General features: G+C 37.0%; 1 protein-coding gene across 1 annotated transcript in view; it reads right to left on the bottom strand.

Annotated features, from left to right (window-relative positions):
* Positions 1 to 2360: 2360 nt before the first annotated feature.
* Positions 2361 to 19173, bottom strand: part of LOC131154492 (riboflavin biosynthesis protein PYRR, chloroplastic) — a 58278-nt gene continuing 41465 nt past the window's right edge. Inside the window, exons 7-9 of the mRNA XM_058107299.1 lie at positions 9576 to 9821; positions 9363 to 9488; positions 2361 to 2720 (exon numbers count right to left, since the gene is read on the bottom strand). Of these exons, the coding sequence (XP_057963282.1) occupies positions 2457 to 2720; positions 9363 to 9488; positions 9576 to 9821 (636 nt within the window). The 3' untranslated portion in view covers positions 2361 to 2456. The remainder of the gene's footprint in view (positions 2721 to 9362; positions 9489 to 9575; positions 9822 to 19173) is intronic.

The raw sequence follows: 19173 nt of genomic DNA on the forward strand, positions 1-19173 counted from the left end.
AAGGTCGCCTATGAGAGCTTCACATCAAATCAAAGAGTCATGCATGTACAATTGAAACTTAAATACATTACAACTCAAAAATATATGTCTTCGAGCTTTGCTCTTCAATTTGCCATGGAATGTGCCCAATGATGTTTTCTTTGAGCGCTTCATGACTTCCATTTTGCATCGATCATTTGTGCTTTCTAAAACATAAACATGTTCATATACTTAACGCACAAATGAGATGTTGTGATTTGTCATTACCAAAACGAGATAGGACTCAAAAAGTCAACACATGTCAATGTTAACTAAATTGAGCCAAACCAATCAGACCAGCTGGATTTATCAACTAAAAGACGAAGTGGATGTATGATTTGGAAATCTATTCAATTTTCAAAACATTACACCAAATTGCTCATTTTTTCACAATTTTATAAAATTGATGTCATTTCCTAATTTAATTTATCATAATTGAATGAAAGGGGGGAAATGTAATATTTTATTAAAGATAAACTTTATTTTTTTCCTCATGAATTTGATGATCGACTAAGATTGACTAGTGGAAGGCTCTTTGTCAATGAAATCGAATTTCTATAAACCTTTTTTATATATTATAGAAATTCAATGATAGAGTATATAATATTCAAAAAATTTAAGGGGCGCCATTAAAATTTATCAATAATTTGTAACAAATCAACTAGACAATTTTTCAGGTCCACCCAATTAATAGATTTTGAGAATATCATTAAAAACATTTTAGCAAGAAGAAAAAAAAAAGTAACAAATATAATACAAATACATATACATATACATGATGTCGAGTCGCCATCTGAAAAGGGGAAAAAAATTTCTCACGTCAATAGTTTAGGTAGATCCATTAAACAATCACATTTTCATATTTCCCTGAAGAATGATTCAGATTGGATGCTAGTAATCTCAATGTCTCTTTGCATAAATTTGCCACCTTCAATATTACTTATTAAATTGTCATCTGAGCTCAAGACTAAATCAAGTCAACCATATTTGTTGAAACTAATTTCTTGAATAATCAACCAAAGGTGCATGCTCCAGTTTTTTACTAAGCTTTAATTCATTTTCAAACAAACTAATATGACAGTATTTTATTAATACAATTACCAAATGATAATACTTTTAGAAAAAAAAAAAAAAAAAAAAACAAGATTATTTCAAGGACGGTAAAAAAAAAAAAAAAAAATCTTACGCTTAGATTTCATGCATACATCATGCAACTATTGGATCAAAGTCAGGTCTCTTACCAAGTAGACCTCTAAAATATCCATGAATGAAACAGAAAAATAAAGAAGATTTGGTACACGTGATCAAGCAACTTTCATTCATGACCATATTGGCATTTTTAATCCAGCGTGTGCATCAGGCAACAATTATTCGGCCACCAAACCTTGAAGAGAGAATTAAATAGAAGCTCAATTATAAAAGGAATTCCCTATAACAGATTGGGCGGCTAAAAAGTATTCTTTCTGGAAAGAAAAATAATGCTTTTCTTCCTCGGCTTGCTTTGCTGCCCACCGAAACGTAACCTTTTCAATGGATGCCTCTACTCTATTTGCAGACCTAGCCACCCATTTTTTCCCTTACTAGGCTCTGAAGCTTTTGCAGCTTCTGTTTATTTTGTTCGGAAACACTGTATTTCATTTCTATATCGACTGCTGTTAAATTTTTTTTCAAAAAATAAAAAATAAAACAAATGGCGATGGTGCGTCCAATCATATTTTTGTTGTTTTTTACTATATATTTTTCCTTTTCACTTCTCTGAATAATTAAATATTAAAGTGAACTCCACGATATTTCCCTTTCTCTCTAGTATTTTTCAAGTCTTAGGTCACCTACCCTACGCAGCTAGGGCACGAGAGATAGGCCTACCACCGGAGGCCATGGCTTGTGTTTGACTTGCAGCTCATGCTCAAAACGAGGGAGAATAATTCAAGCCAGCTTTCCCAAATTTCCCATTTTCCACCCTTCCCACCAAACCTTTCCTCACCTCTGTTCAGCAATTCAGACAAAAACAAAAAGGGCAAGAGAAGGGTAAAGTATTGCTTGGAACTGTAACATGGAACAATAAAGGCAGCTGAGGCTGCGAATCAACTCATCAACCTTATTGCAACAGTGTAAAATTTGTTCTTACAACTTGAATTTGAAAAGTCCAAGCCAAAACCAACACAGCCTGAGCAGAACTCAAACTTGATCTAGTAAATAAATTGCCTAGGGTTTTCATAACAAAGTCAGCACCCCATACGACAACGTCACAAGGCAATGGATGGTGTCGTGAAGCTTGAGAAAGGTGAAAAATGAGAGCCTTTTATATTATGGGCAAGCAAATAACAAGGATGCGACAATCATTGCAAAAAGTAAAAATATTATTGAAATATTGGTTTTTCAAGTATTATAATATTAAAACAAGTTACCAACTGTTGGCACAATGTCTTTATCTTTTCTTACAGGGCCAAGCAAGGACTGTCACTCGATATTGAGGATTCGCCTAAAATCTCCGATCTCAACTGCATCAGCAGCCTACCCAGATAATTTAAGCCCTCACCTTCCCGGCCTCCACCCCAGAAGAGGTCATGAGGTGAAGCTTCAACAAGAACAGACCCAGCGGTTGAGAGCAGCATAGAATTCAGATGAGGGTAGATTGAGAACTTACATTTCAGGGCCCTGTACATGATATCAATCTTGATTCCTTCCCAATCAGATCTAACCTGCATTTAAGACGGCAATGTCATATTGAATGTAGAATACAAATTAATTGAATTAAATTCAATTTTTGTAGTGTGAGGGCTCCACTTTCTTCAACACAAAATTTAGTTCAATAGAAATAGATGTTGGATAACAACTAGATGGCAAATTCTGTATGCGCTTCATTCCACCCAAAAATATTTATTCTAGGCATGAATAAATAATTTATTACATTCATTTGTTTTTATTAGTAACATGACACCATGCAAAAGTATTTTCCCAAATTCCCAACAAAGAAACACAACCTAGAAACAATTCAGATCTAGAGAAAGATTACAAGTTTACAACAGTACTAACACCCCACCACTACCACCAACTACTACTAGGGCTTCACCCCAACTATTTTGTGTTGGCCAAGTGCTAGAATAGGACCAGGCGGTTATGAAGGTCTAACCTTAGTAGACACCGTTAACCCAGAAAGAAAAGGGGAGAGGCAAAACCAGAAATATACCAAATTAAATGTTGCCGGACATTATATATTATATAATAACAAGATTTGTATAGGGGTCATTCAAAAGCAAATTGATATGAAATATACCATTTTATTGGAAAAACATTTCAGGAAAAAGATATCCACTCGTACTAAGAAACTCAAATTATAACTAAGTTCACACTCATACCAAGAAACTGAATGAAATCCAGAAGTGGAAAAGGAAATGACAGGAAGAAACTACAAGAGATTTTATATTTTACAGTCCAATAACAATTTTTAAAATAACTGAAAAATTCGATTACTCATACAGCATTTTTGCAATATGCGTCTCCAGAGATCTAGCAAGCCAACAATGATATCAGCCCTTCTTTCAAGCCATTATTTAATGCACCAAGGAATATACAATAATATAACCATTGAAACCATCTTTGTAGGTATTTGTAAATTATTATATTACCACTTTCCCTAAAAGCTTAAGCTGTTATGTTGTGGGCAAACAATGTATATCAAGTGCTAATGGTTATTCAGTCATTTAGAAGGAAATTGGGCATATAATTCACAGTAGGCACACTAAGCATGTTTAACCCAACCTGTACTAAAAAGGCATTATTATTAATTGTTCAGAGTTTGGTTGTAATAAGTGTGTAAGTTAGTAAGGCAATTATGGTCATTCCAATTGTACTAGACATATATTTAAATAGAGGGAGAGATCTATCATTGAGTTAGGCCTTCCATTTTACCCAATTATTCAACATGGTATCAGAGCATGATTCTGAAACCTAAACCCTTAGCATCACCACCACCATCAAACCGAAGACAAATACAAAATCCGCTGCATGCCTATCATCATAGAAGATTTTTCAGCAATACTATAACCCTAGAAAACAGCCAGCAGCAGCAGCAGAAATTCAGACCAGTCGCTGGAATTTTCTGGGCAACACAGCCAATTCGAGAGCTTCTACACAAGTTTCTCCCGAACAAAGTGGCAATCAACTTCAATGTGCTTCATTCGCTATGAAAGACTAGGTTGGAGGCAATATGAAGAGCAGCTTGATTATCACAAATCAACTTCATTGGCTGAGGATGCGGAAAACCCAATTCTTCCAACATGTTCTTCAACCAAACATGTTGACAGGTAGTGTGAGCCATAGCTCTATATTCCGATTCAGCACTTGACCTTGCCACCACAGTTTATTTCTTACTTTTCCAAGAAATCAAATTACCAACAACCAAGATACAGTACCCGGTGGTGGATCTCATATTGGAAAGTGATCTGGCTCAATTTGCATTTGTATATCCATGGATATAAGTGTGACCCTGATCACAATATAAAAGACCTCTCCCAGGTGCACCTTTGAGATATCTCAAGATGCGAATTACTACGCCCCAATCACTTGTCCTCAGAAAATCTAGAAGTTGACTCATAACACTTGTTGCAAAAGATATATCTAGCCAAGTAACTGTGAGATAATTCAACTTTCCAACAAGTCTCCGATATTGTCCAAGATTAGGTAGCAAATCACCCATATCCGACATTAACTTGCTATTAGGATCCATGGGTGTATCAACCGGTTTATATCCCAACAAGCCAGTTTCATCTAACAGATCAAAAACATACTTCTTTTGTGACACAACAGTTCCAATACAAGATCTCGATACTTTTATACCCAAGAGGTATTTCAAAGATCCCAAATCTTTGGTCTGAAACTTAGTCTGTAGAAGAAGTTTGGGACTCTGAATACCTTTATCATCATCACCTATAATGACAATATCATCCACATAAACAACAAGAAGGATCCTACCCGATGAAGTATGACGATAAAACATGGAATGATCCAGAACACACAGTCGAAGACCAAGCTCAAGTACTACAGCACTGAAACGACCAAACCATCCTCTGGGAGATTGTTTTAAACCATATAAAGCCTTTTTGACCCGACACACTAAGCATGACACCTCCTAAGCAACAAACCCCAAGTGGTCGCTCCATATAAACCTCCTCCTCAAGGTCACCATGCAAGAAGACAATTTTTACATCTAACTAATGCAAAGGCCAGTGACAAGTAGTAGCCAAGGAGATGAACAGACGTATTGATGTATGTTTGGCAACAGAAGAAAAAGCATCAAAATAATCCAAACCATAAACCTGAGTGTATCCCTTAGCAAAAATACAAGCCTTTAGATGAGCCACAGAACCATCAGGGTTGACTTTCATAGTGTAAACCAAGTGACAACCAACCACAGACTTGTTAGGAGGAAGAAATACCAAGTCCCAAGTATCATTGTCATTTAAAGCATTCATCTCTTCAACCATAGAATCCCTCCACCCTGAATGGGCTAAGGCTTCCAAAACAGATTTAGGAAGCGTAGTAGATGACAGAGCAGTGACAAAACAAAAATAGGAGGGTGGTAAGGAGTCATAAGAAACATAGTTGGAAATAGAATGTTGAGTACATGTGCGTTTACCTTTCCGAACAGCAACAGGAGAATCAACATCATGGGAAGTATAATCATCAGAAGAGGAAACAAAAGGTGTGGTAGTAGAATCTAAAGGGGACCCTCTTCCTTGGAATCGCCATCATAAGTACACCTGCAAATTAGGATAATCAAGACGATGAGAAGGACCTAAACTACATGGAGACTCAGATGATTGGTTGGGTAAGGACAGCAACATAGAATCTAGAAGGTTAGGCAAAAGAAGAGACTCATTAAGCTCAGAACCGCTCAATGATTGGGTCTAGTAAGGTGTAGACTCAAAGAAGGTAACATCGACAGAAACAAAGAAGCAATGCAGCACGGGACTATAACAATGATATCCCTTTTGAGTATACAAGTAGCCCAGAAAGACACATTTTATAGCACGAAGATACACCTTATCCAGCCCAAGAATAGTTGATGAACAAAGGACACACCCAAATATTCGAGGAGGAAGAGAAAATAAAGGTGAATTAGGAAAGAGAATGGAGTAGGGAATTTTACCACTAAGAATAGAGGATGGCATTTTGTTGATCAGATAACAAGCAGAAAGTACAGCATCACTTCAAAACACTATAGGTACATGCATTTGATAAGGTAAAGTGCGAGTGATTTCAAGAAGATGTCTATTTTTTCGCTCTACAACCCCATTTTGTTAAGGAGTGTGGCACAAGATGACTGATGAACAATACCAAACTGAGTCATATAAGTAGTGAATTGTGCATTGAAAAAAATTTTTAGCATTATCACTTTGAAGTATTCGAACTGGAAAACCAAATCAAGTCTTTTTTTCGGAATAAAAAGCACAAAATACATGAAATAACTCAGAACGATCTTTTATTAAATATAACCAAGTCATTCTTGAATAATCATCCACAAAAGTTACAAAGTACTGAAAACTCAACTTGGACACAACCTGACTAGGACCACCCCATACATCTTAATGAACTAACATAGAAAGAAACAAGATGGTGCTTTCTCAATTGACAAGACTCACAATCGAGACTAGACACAGAACTCAAACCAGGAACAAGACATTTTAACTTTTCCAATGAAGGATGACCCAAGGGAAAATGAATTTGGAAAGGTGCGGCAGCAGTAGTGCAGGCGGTAGAAGGAGATAGCGGCTCAAAGTGATAGAGTCCACTAGCTTCACACCCTCCGCCAATTGTCTTCCTTGTCTTCAAATCCTGAATAACCACATAATCAAGGAAGAATGTCACTGAACAATTCATGGATTTAGTAATTTTGCTAACGAATATAATATTGAAAGGAAATTTGGGAATACATAAAACCGAAGGAAAAGAAATAGAAGAAGTGGGATTTACAATCCCAATTCCCTTGACTGCGATAGTGGATGCATCAACAAGAGTAACACAAGGTAAATTTGCAAGATATTGAAGAGTGGAAAGCTAGGTATACCTGTGATATGATCAATGGCAACAGAGTCTATAACCCAAGGACTAGGACGAGACGAACTAGATGACAGGCATACTATGTGCTTACCTGATTGGGCAAGAGATGCAATGGGAAAAGAAGCTTGTTGTGACGCTTGATACTGCTGGAACTCAAAATACTCTTCCTCTGACATAAAGACGGAAATACATTGACCCCCACTTGATCCCTAAGGTGAGGAGTCAGTGGTGGCTGCATTGGCTGCCCCCAAAGGTGTTAATTCAATGGTCGCTGCATTGGCAACACGTGAAGGTCTGCCCTGAAGATCCCAACACTGCTCAATAGTATGATTATTCCGTCCATAATGAGTGCACTTGCGTAGAGTACCTCTACCTCGTCCGTCTCTACCACTACGACTACTCGAACCACCTCAATAACTTTCGCGGTTGTTTGGTAGAGAACTAGAATCACTCTGTGTAGCAAAGGCTGTCCTCTCAGAGCCAGATGCAAGAGCAGGAGAATGCATGCTAAAGGAACCACAAATAACAAGAGAATAAGCATCGACAAATGATGGCAGCTCGGCACTACTGAGTATCTAGGATCGAACTGCCTCAAACTCAGGTCTCAAGTCTGCTAGAACACGAAAAACTATCATCTGCTCCCTCTGCTTTTGCATCTCACTAACGCCGGCAATTATAGGTTGCATGACATTAAGCTCCTCATGAATATGCTTCATCTCTCCAAAATAATCTACAATGCTCCTATCTCCTTGTTGGAACTAAAAGTACACTTGGGATAAATCATACATAAGTGTAATGTTCCTGGAGTATGGAAGTTTGACATAATCCCAAATCTCCTTGCATGTATCTAGATGCATACACATCTGTGCAATCTATGACTCCATTGAATTCTATAAAAGGGAAAAATTCAAGGCATCTTCCTAAACCCACACGTCTTTTCTATTCTCATCAAAAGAATCAAATTGGAGCAAGTGGTCAAATTTCCCTAATCCTACTAAATAAATCCGAACAGCTTTAGACCATTGAACATGCTTCTTTCCATCCAACTTTTGAGTCATTATTTGCGGCAGCTATGTAGGAAACAAATTTTTGGGATCCATGGATTCCATCCCAACACTCACAAATCAGCAATCACACCAAAAACAAGAATAACAATCAAAACTAATCAGGGCAATCACAAACTATGTGAAGCATCGACACAACGACGGATGAGGAGAACAACTCACCAATGGATATAGCGCTGCCACAGCAACCACACCAAAAACAAGAACAATCAATAATCGGAACAATCACAAATCATGTGAAGCACCGATGCAACCACGGACAAGGTTAACAACTCACCAATGGATATAGCACTGTCACGGCCTCACAACTGAACAAACGAATGCTGCCACAGCTCCAAAAAACTCATAATGAAGCCTTCACAAACCCTTAACAGAAATTAACGGAGTACCGCGAGTGCATGGTCGAAAAAGGCTGAACTTTGAGCAAAAAAATTGGCCTAACGGCTTGATAATATAGTCTAAAGAAGGAATTGGAGCATGGCAGAAGAAAGAAAAAAAAAAAAAAAAAGGCCAGAACTGCCCTCATGCACCAGCGCATGGGGTCGGCCCTGCTGGCATTTGGCTGGTGTGTGGAGGTGCGTGGGGTGCCCTCCGACGATGGGGTTCTGCGGGGTGGGTCGTCGGGGGGGGGGGGGTGTTGTCTGATTGTGTATATGATTGGTTTTCTGATTTAGTATGGAATGGAGGTGGATTAGGGAAGAACAGCCACTGGAATGATGTTTTCCAGCGACGGCTGAGGGAAACAGGGTATAGATAGGATCATGCTCTGATACCATGTTAAGATTTGATTAAAAATGAATGACCTAACTTGAAGATAGGTGTCTCCCTCTATTTATAATACAAAATTAAATACATTATAATGACAATAACACCCTTACTAACTCTCACTAAATAACATACTAACACACTCAATAATAATAATACTAAAAAACATATATAACCTCTAACAAAAACTATGTAGGTAATAAAAAACTATTAAAAAGAAAAACGGTCCAAGTTGCAATCACTACTTACAATTGGATCATTAATGAAGTTTCCAATTTTCACCTGAACAATGATTTCCATAGATAAGGTCAAATGGTCTAAAAAGGTTAATATTTACTAAACATGTCCTTGAGTTACTATCCCAACACCCTAAGGTGGTCTTTTGTGCTTAGAACTAGAAAGGCATAGGGGCAGTGCTTAAACTGCTACTTTCACCCAATGGGAAGACCGTACCAGATCAGGACACTGCTTCTGTATTGTCCTTCCTATTCGTGCTGCTTCCTCTGGGCTTCTTGCAGATTTTATCTCTTCAATACAATCATGTGTTACAGGATCATTTTCCCTAACAAACTTCTGTGCCTGCAATTTGGAGAAAATCTCACTAGCAAGAATATCTATGAAATTTGCACTGAGATAATAATATTAGTACTAAAACAAGAAGGTAACCTGGTAATAATGCTCTACACTCAACCATGTCTGATAATCACCATTCTTGTCAGGCATTTGAATAGGATGAGGTGAGAAATTTGAGAAGGCTCCATAAGGATCCCATGTTTTATAAAAGAAAATGATGCTTGATTCATACGGGATAACAGTAGGATCAATGACAGAGGTCTCATCTGCTGATGGAATAACAGGCGCCAGATCCGGAATAGGATGGAGAAATCCACTAATAAGCATGTCAGGGCCAACCTGCACATCATGTGACAAAAACAACCATCCATTCCCATTTATAAAATCAACAAAAGTTAAGCAAACATAACACAGGTTTCAAACCTGTACAATAAAAAATATAAATTATAGGGCGTTAACACAAGACCACATCAAAAGAAATAGAACAAACATGTAGGATCTTGTGGTTGCCAGTAGTCATGATATCACCTTATGAATTTAAGCTGGTTTTTTTTCCCTTTGGAGATCCAAGCATGGGTGCACTCAAACAAAAAATGATAACATAACAGCTAGCCTATATTTAATAGAATACTTAACAGTACTTCGTTTGGAGAAAATAGTAATTCCCTTAAACCTCCAGTATCAGTTGGCACTATGCGGGGGGGGGGGGGGGGGGGGGGAATACTACAACAGTTCATAAAAAAGGATAACTTGGTGCAGAATTTGTCCATTGGTCTTCGCAAAGCAATGCCTAGTCACTTAGTCTCCTATGAAATTGTGCATCCACTAGTTTATGTTGTACATTTGCATATTTAAGGATCTTGGCCTCAACTGATAGACCTGTGTTTGCATTTATTCATGCCTCCTCAAAGATTAGGATGCCTAAGGAAGAACCAAAGCACCCTCAAAGATTGGGGGATGAGCCAGCTGAAATCAGTGAATTTGATAGTATTGATGTGACAATGGCTTATTATTGGAGGTAATTTGAAAGAAACTACCATCCCCAGTTATACAAATTCATCTCTTTTATTTGTAGTGTCCACAATTTTATGAAAGTACTTATCATAAAAGGAAACAGGAGTACTTATTTCGCCCAGGAAAAGTCAACTGGATGTGCTAAATGACTCAGGAGAATAATGTAAGGGTGGTGAAAGGGGTGAGCTGAAAAATTGGGGGATGAGCCAACTGAAGACAGTGAATTTTGATCATGCTTTTGTATGTGATGTGACAATGGCTTACTACAGGATGAAATTTCTGCTTAGCTTGGATGCAATTCATCATGGGTATAATGCTCCTCATATATATTGGAGGCCAAACAGTAGATAGGATAGGCTCTTTCTTTTTAATGATGAAGTTAATTAAATGTTGTTAGTAATCAGGTGAGCATGAAGCAGCATAAAGATTTTAATAGGAATGTTATATTACCAACTCCCTCTTTGCTACATGTGGAGTCAAATCATAAGGATAAGGAAACCCAAGATCATCTAGGCAAATAGGTTTAAGATTTGACAAATTGTAGAGGTTACAAAATAAGAATGGATGGTAGCAAGTGCAATAAGAAGGATCAAAGATAGTTGGATAATTTAAAAGTGCTCCATAGAATACGATGTGAAGAGATTGAAAGAAGGGTTCTTTGAATAGGTTATGTTCATTATTGTGTTTTTGTTTTATTTATATTCTCTTTATTCTTGAGCACTTCCTGTTATCCATTAGTTTGCATGTTTTTCTCTCTCTAAATAATTTTTCTTTCACTATCAGAAAGATCATACTAAATACACATATTTGATCTCACTCCATGTTGTGTCCATAAGCCTCATATTCATAACCACTACTTACATAAACTTCAATCCCAATTTTACACAACTGGGAACACTTGCACCTAAACTTGACTTAAAAATTAAAATTACTGAAAAAGGCTCCCATGTTTGAAATATTTTTTTATTCGTGAAAGAATACATTTCTGTACTAGAATTTTAGGGCTTTGCAAGGTTAAACCACTGTAATATCAAAGCTTTTAATTATTTGAACCCAGGGCAAATCAATGTTTCAGATTTAGTATTTAATTTTTTGTTTAATCAAATCAGAAAAAAGAAAGGAATTTTCATCTTAAAATGAATTGGATGGAATTGATGTGTTAAAGGTTATTTTAGTATTATTATTAAGTGTGTTAGTATGTTAATTAGTGAGAGTTAGTAACAGTATTATTATGGTCACTAGAATGTATTTGATTTCTATTATAAATAGACGGAGAGACCCATCTTCAAGTTATGTCATTCATTCAATCAAAATCTTAACATGGTATCAAAGTATGATCCGACCTAAACCATATCACACTCGGCCGTCACAGGAACACCCTCCCATCACTGCCCTCCTCAAAACCACCTCAACCTTTCATTATTTCACAAAACCAACCATATAGCCAAAAGCAAAACCCTCTAAAACCTAACCCTACAAAATCCCATCGTTATAAAGCTCACCACACCGCCACGCGCCGACCAACTGCCATCATTTTCTGATGTTTATTCTCATGTCCTTCATGCTTCATTTAGCATACATTCTCCCACTCTTGCCTCTGGCTCTGAGAAGACAGCCCTTGCCACACATGGTGATTCTAGTTTTCTACCAAACAACCGTAGAAGTTATCAAGGTGGTTCAAGCAGTCGTAGTCGTAGAGATGGGCGAGGTAGAGGCACTCCTCGCAAGTACACTCATTGTGGACAAGGTAATTACGCTCATTGTGGACAAGGTAATCATACTATTGAGCAATCTTGGGATCACCATGGTAGACCTTCACATGTTGCCAATGCAACCACCACCGACTCCACACCTTTGGGGCCAAGTGGGGGACAACGTACTACATATATATATGTTAGAGGAAGAGTATTCCAAGTTCCAGAAATATCAAGTGTCACAACAAGCTTCTCTTCCCATTGCATCTCTTGCCCAAATAGGTGATCCAACAACATGCCTGTCATCAAAAACTGCTCGTCCTAGTCCTTAGGTTATTGTTGTGATATGAATCGTATAATGAAGATGCACAGCGGAATAAGCAACAAGAAATAAATAACACAACCAATAAGCACAGCAACACAAATATTTACGTGGTTCAGCAAAGCCTACATTCACGGAAGCAAAAGGCACACAAATTTCACTATGGAAATCACAATGTACACAATACACTTCAATAATGATCACTCTTATTCTCAAAATATGCCCAAATGACATTTATAGAGGTTCCTCGGAGGTTTCCCCCCGTTTGCCCAACCACTCAACGTTCAAAAATTCAAAATTCAGAAAAACTGCGGCAGCCCAGGCGCCTCTTGTCGACGAGACGCTTCGTCAACAAATACAGGGCTCTCGTCGACGATGCCAGAAGTTTGAAATTTCCTGCTCTCGATAATTATTCGTCGATGAGCTTCAGAGCCTTCGTCGACGAACCTCTGCTGTTCCCTTGTCAATGAATATAGAGCTCTCATCGACGAATCCTGCTATGCTGCCCCTTCATGTTTTTCCTCCTTCCTTCTTTACTTATCAAAACAGAAGTATAAGAGCCACAAATAACAGTTATAGACTCTGGTGCCACTAATCTATCAAAAGTATACCTAATTTCTTCTCTACTCTTCAATATCTTGCAAGTTTACTTTGTGTTACTCTTGCTGATGGATCCACCACTATCGTTAAGGGAATTGGGACTATAAATCTAACTTCTTCTATTTCTCTTCCTTCGATTTTGTATATTCCCAAGTTTCCTTTCAATCTTATACCCGTTAGCAAGATTACCAAATCCATGAATTGTTCAGTAATATTCTTCCCTGATTTCATGGTTATTCAGGATTTGAAGGCAAGGAAGACGATTGGCGGAGGGCATGAAATTGGTGGACTTTATCACTTCGAGCCACTCTCTCCTTCTACGGCCTGCACTGTTCCTGCTACACCTCTCCATCATTGCCACCTTGGTCATCCTTCATTAGAAAAGTTGAAACGTCTAGTTCCTAATTTGAGTTTTGTATCTAGTCTTGATTGTAAGTCTTGTCAGTTGAGAATGCATCTTTGTGTCCCTTTTGCTGCTCGAGTCAATGAACGGGCTGCAAGCCCTTTCATGTTAGACCATTTTGATGTTTGGGGTCCTAGTAGAATTGTGTCCAAGTAGGGTTTTTGGTACTTTGTAACCTTTGTGGATGATTATTCAAGGATGACTTGGCTATGTTTAATAAAAGATCGTCCTCAGTTATTTCATATTGTGCCTTTTGTTCTAAAATAAATACTCAATTTGGTTTTCTAGTTCAAATACTTCGGTGGGATAATGCTAAAGAGTATTTCAATACTCAATCCACTACTTATATGACTCAATTTGGCATTGTTCATCCTATGCCCACACTCCTCAACAAAATGGGGTTGTTAAGAGAAAAAATAGACATATCCTTGAAATTATTGGCACCTTACTTTATCAAATGCATGTACTTAAAGTGTTTTGGAGTGATGTTGTAGTTACTACTTGCTATCTTTATCAACAGGATGTCATCCTCTGTTCTTAGAGGTAAAATTCCCCACTCCATTATTTTCTTTCCTAATTCACCTCTACTCTCTCTACCTCCTCATATATTTGAGTGGGTGTCCTTTGTTCATCAATTAACTCCCGGGGTGGATAAGTTAGATCCTTGTGCTATAATATGTGCCTTTTTGGGCTACTCATATTCTCAAAAGGGATTTCATTGTTATAGTCCTACACTACATCGCTTCTTTGTTTCTGCATATGTTACCTTCTTTGAGTCTACACCTTACTACACTCAATCCCTAAGTGCTTGTGCTTCTGATCTCAATGAGTCTCTTCCTCCGCCTAATATTTCAGATTCAATTTTGATGTCCTAACCCAATCAACAACCTATATCTCCATGTCGTTTGAGTCCTCATCATTTCAATCATCCTAATTTGTAGGTGTATCACGACACCAGCTCCAAGGAAGAGAATCCCCTCTAGCTTTTACTACCATGCCTTTGGCTTCCTCGTCTGATGATCATATTTCCCACAATGTTGATCCTCCCATTGCTTTGTTGAAAAGGTAAACGCACGAGTACACAACATCCCATTTCCAACCATGTTTGCTATGACTTCTTATCACCCTCCTATTATTGTTTGTTACTGCTCTATCATCTACTACCCTCCCTAAATATGTTTCAAAAGCCTTAGCCCACTCTGTGTGGAGGAATGCCACAAATGAACGCTTTACAAGATAATGAAACTTGGGACGTGGTATATCTTCCTCCTAACAAGTCCATGGTTGGTTGTTGTTGGGTATACACTATGAAAGTCAACCCTAATGGTTTTGTGGCTCATCTGAAGGAACTTCTTGTTGCTAAGGGGTATACTTAGGTAAATGGTTTGGATTATTCCGACACTTTTTCTTCAATTGCCAAAACTTACATCAGTACGCCTGTTCATCTTTTTGACTACCCACTTGTCACCAAAGTCTTAAATTTCGACTTCGATTAAAATTTCGAAGCTCCAAAAGTACGGAAATTTCAACAAAAATTTCGATTTCGATGTCAATTTCGATTTCGATTTGAAAAAAATAATGGAAATCATTAGTAAAACATGGAATTCTTTTATGAAACTTTAGAAATGATTAATAAACATAATAATGTAAGTTTTAGGACCAATATATTACAAGTAAATACATCTACGTTGTGTATAAGGTGAAGAAGTTGAAATATAATATGTGCGTCAAACATATTTGTAAGATAATGTACATGAAACATAATTAGTGAATCAGTTAATACATATGAAATTCATAAATTATTTAAATATAATTTATTATACAAATAATGATAATTTAGAAATGAATGGTTAAATAAAATGTTGTTTTATGTTTATTTTTCCATATAATTTCAAAAGCACTTGTAATAATCATTTGTTTCGATAAATATAAATAAAATAAAATAAAAGAGAAATTTCATTTCACTCCTAAATCCCTAGTTTGAATTTCGAGGAAATTTTATTGCGAGGTTAAAATTTCGACAAGTTTTGCTAAAATTTCGAGAATTCAATAAATTTCAAATGATTTGTTGAGATTTTGACGAAAATTATACAAGAGGGAAATCGACTGCCATTTCGATTTCGAGGGTGATAGAAATCGAAAATTTCGACGGAAATTTCAACAATTTCGTGGAAATTTAAGACCATGCTTGTCACTGGCCTCTACATCAGTTAGATGTGAAGAATGCCTTCTTGTATGGTGATCTTGAGGAAGAAGTCTATATGGAGCAAGCACTTGAGTTTGTTGCTTAGGGGGAGTCAAGCTTAGTGTGTCAACTCAAGACGGCACTATGTGATTTAAAACAGTCTCCTAGAGCATGGTTTGGTTGATTTAGTGTTGTAGTACTTAAGTTTGGTCTTCGACGGTGCACAGTGGATCACTTCGTGTTTTATCGTCATACTTCATCAAGTAGGATCCTTCTTATTGTGTATGTGGATGATATTGTTATTACAAGTGATGATGATAAAGGTAGTCAGAGTCTTAAACATTTTCTACAAACTAAGTTTCAAACCAAAGATTTGGGACCATTGAAATACTTGAAATTAGGATGTATTCCCAAGAGGGGAGTGAATTGGGTTATTTAAAAATTATTCGCAGAATTTTAAATACTTCAACCCTTAACTATTCAACCTTCCAATATATATAGATGTATATATGTATATATACAGCAATCAAAACTATGTTAATTATAAGCCTTTAGAAATGAATATGGATATACAAACTGAATTTACAATATGAGATAACACATTCAATTGAGCACTTGTTCGTATTATAACTTTCAGCTTCATTCAAGAAGATTCACAACAATGTACTCAAGAATAAATTTAGTGATTGATTTAAATAAAAATCAACATTAAGATCTAACTTTCAGCACGTGTATTTTCTTTCAAAACAGGTTTTGTAAAATGCTTGTTTAGCTTCAGCACGTATACTTTATTCAGAAAATATGTTCACAAACAAGTTAATCCTCAGATTATTTATTTTTAAACTCAAAGTTGTAAACTTTTTGAATGGTCAAATCAATGCTTTGCTCATACAATTGAAATACATTTGATCTCAAACAAAATATGTTCAGCAAGTTCACTATGTTTAACAAGATTCCTCTTTTCAACAAATTTTCAAATATTTAGCTCAACCTCAAATATTCAACAAGATTTAATATTGAGCACGAAATAATATTCAGCAAGTTCTTATAAAAATAAAATCATGCACGCAGTTTAAAACTTGCAGAAAATAAAAAGGGTAGGGAAGAAGAAGCTGAACATCATTGTTTTTACTAGGTTCAGACGCAGCCTACGTCCTTGCCTCCAGCAACACGCTGCGAGGATTTCCTTTACCAACTTCGTTATCAGGTGAAGTTACAACCTCTCTCCCTCAAAGGTGGAGTTCGCCTCTCTAATGAGAATCCCCTCCCGATAGGCAACGATTCAATCCCCTAAACCGTCAAAAATACAAGAAATAGCAAATATTTGCTTGTACAAGAAAAAGCTCCTTAAACGAGCAGATTAGTACACGTTAGATTCAAAAGTAATACTTTAAGAACAATATGAAAGTTGAAGCTCGAAGTATATCACCAGAACTGATTGAAAGATGTGAGTTTTGAAGATCAAATCAGTCTTTTCCAAGTGAAAGAATCAAGAACACAGCAGTAACCTTTCAAAAAAGAGAATACAAGAGAGTTGTGTGTGCCGTTGCTTTTCAATTCGTGTTCTTGCCCTAATGTGTGAGAATAATATGTTTAAATAGAGCACTAGGGTTTCAAAAACTTTCCCTTGAATTTTCTCTTAATTTGGAAATCATTCACGCAAGATTTGGAAATAAGATCAGCGTTGTTTAACATTTAAACACCCGCATCAGTCGCCTGTCCCCGAAGGGTCAGTCACCTATGCTCATTTAAAATCAACGTATTCTGAAAGTCGGAATGAGGTAAGTCGACTTTGCCCAATAGGTCAGTCACCTATGCCTATTCTATTTGAATATTTTCAAACATAGAAGCACCACAGTCATCTAATTATTTATCATCAATCGCCTGTCCTTTCAGCAAACTTGTTTTTCAATGATTTTAGGTTCCAAACTTAATTCATATATTTGAAAACTCACTTTGAACTTTGAGAAAATATTTTCCATGAATAAAATCAGATATCTAAGTCCAATGACATTTCCTAAGAGCTTCAATCAATCATTATTGAGTTTTTAAGTACTTTTTTTTTTTTTTCCGGGTAAAAGAGGGCGGCACCTCCTTTCTTTACTAGAAAGCCCTTCACTTATGGCGGAAGAAAACTGTGGTTCCAGCAAAACAAGCTACAAATAGATAACCACTAAACAACTCTAAACGGGCCTAGAAAAAATCAAAACCTTAAAACAAACCTAAACCCACCAAACAAAAAATGAGAGGTTGAACTAATAACGAAAGGAAATTAGACCCCACCTATCCATCCGAAGGATACCTTTCAGAGAACGTGGTAAAAGATGTTATTCATCGTAGATGACATTATTTCCCAATTCTCCTTCTCTAGCGAGAAAATCAGTCGCACTATTGCCTTCTCTATATTGATAAATCACCATGAAGTTCACTCCTTCTAGTTCTGCCATGAGGTCCTCCCAAAAATCCCAAAGATACCACAAGGTACATCTATCTTTCCGAAGCCAATCAACAACAATTCGCGAGTCACATTCAATAATCACATTATAATAATGAAGTCATTTGCATAAGTGGATTCCTTCCAGAATTGTTTTTGATTCCGCACTATTGTTCGTACCATTGGCAAAATATATTGAAAAAGCCGCTTTCGCCATGTCATGAAAGTCCCGAATAATTCCTCCACCTCCTGAAGTATCCGGATTACCCCTACAGCTCTAATCACAATTAAGTTATATCCACCCTGCTGGAGGTTTAACCCACGAAATAATTTTTCCAAGCCTAGCGCGAACTCCCTAATGTTTAATTCGAAACTCCTTCAAAATCGTAATGTCCAACATCTTCAATTTTCGAAAAAAATTAGTGCTTTCAGCTAAAGAACTAACCCAGTATCGAACACTTCTCCATATCTGATCCGCACTTTGATATACTCCTTCTATTCTCGTTTTGCATCTTCAATTCCAAAGGCACCACTTAATCAAGCACGAAATCAATCCGATTAAAATACCTTTAATAAACGATTTTCGAGCATAGTGGAACTAGTTTGCAATTCTGTTTTTCCAAGGAAGGAACTGCTGGAAAGGAATCCCCAACACCACACTAGCCCAATGTCAAACCTCTGAAGCCACCTTGCCTAAAGAAAGAACGTGATCAATGTTTTCTTGGCTTCTCTGCACGCAACAATCACATGTCGAAGCCAACGATATTCCTTTGGCCTGAATTCTATCATCTACAGCCAAGCATCTAAACCAGGCTTTCCATAAACACATTGAGATTCTTTTGGGCAATGAAGAATGCCAAAACTAGTTATTCCACACAAAATTGTCACTTCTACTCCTCACTGCCTCTCATGCTGTTTTTGTAGAGAAATTACCATCAAGTGCAGGCTTCCAGATGAATATATCCTAACCACTCTTGCCAGCCAGTACATGGTGCAAAATTTCCATTGTTCTATCAGCCCTAACCAATTCTAGTAATAA

This window comes from Malania oleifera, chromosome 4 (assembly GCF_029873635.1).
Source record: "Malania oleifera isolate guangnan ecotype guangnan chromosome 4, ASM2987363v1, whole genome shotgun sequence".
Lineage (NCBI taxonomy): Eukaryota > Viridiplantae > Streptophyta > Magnoliopsida > Santalales > Ximeniaceae > Malania > Malania oleifera.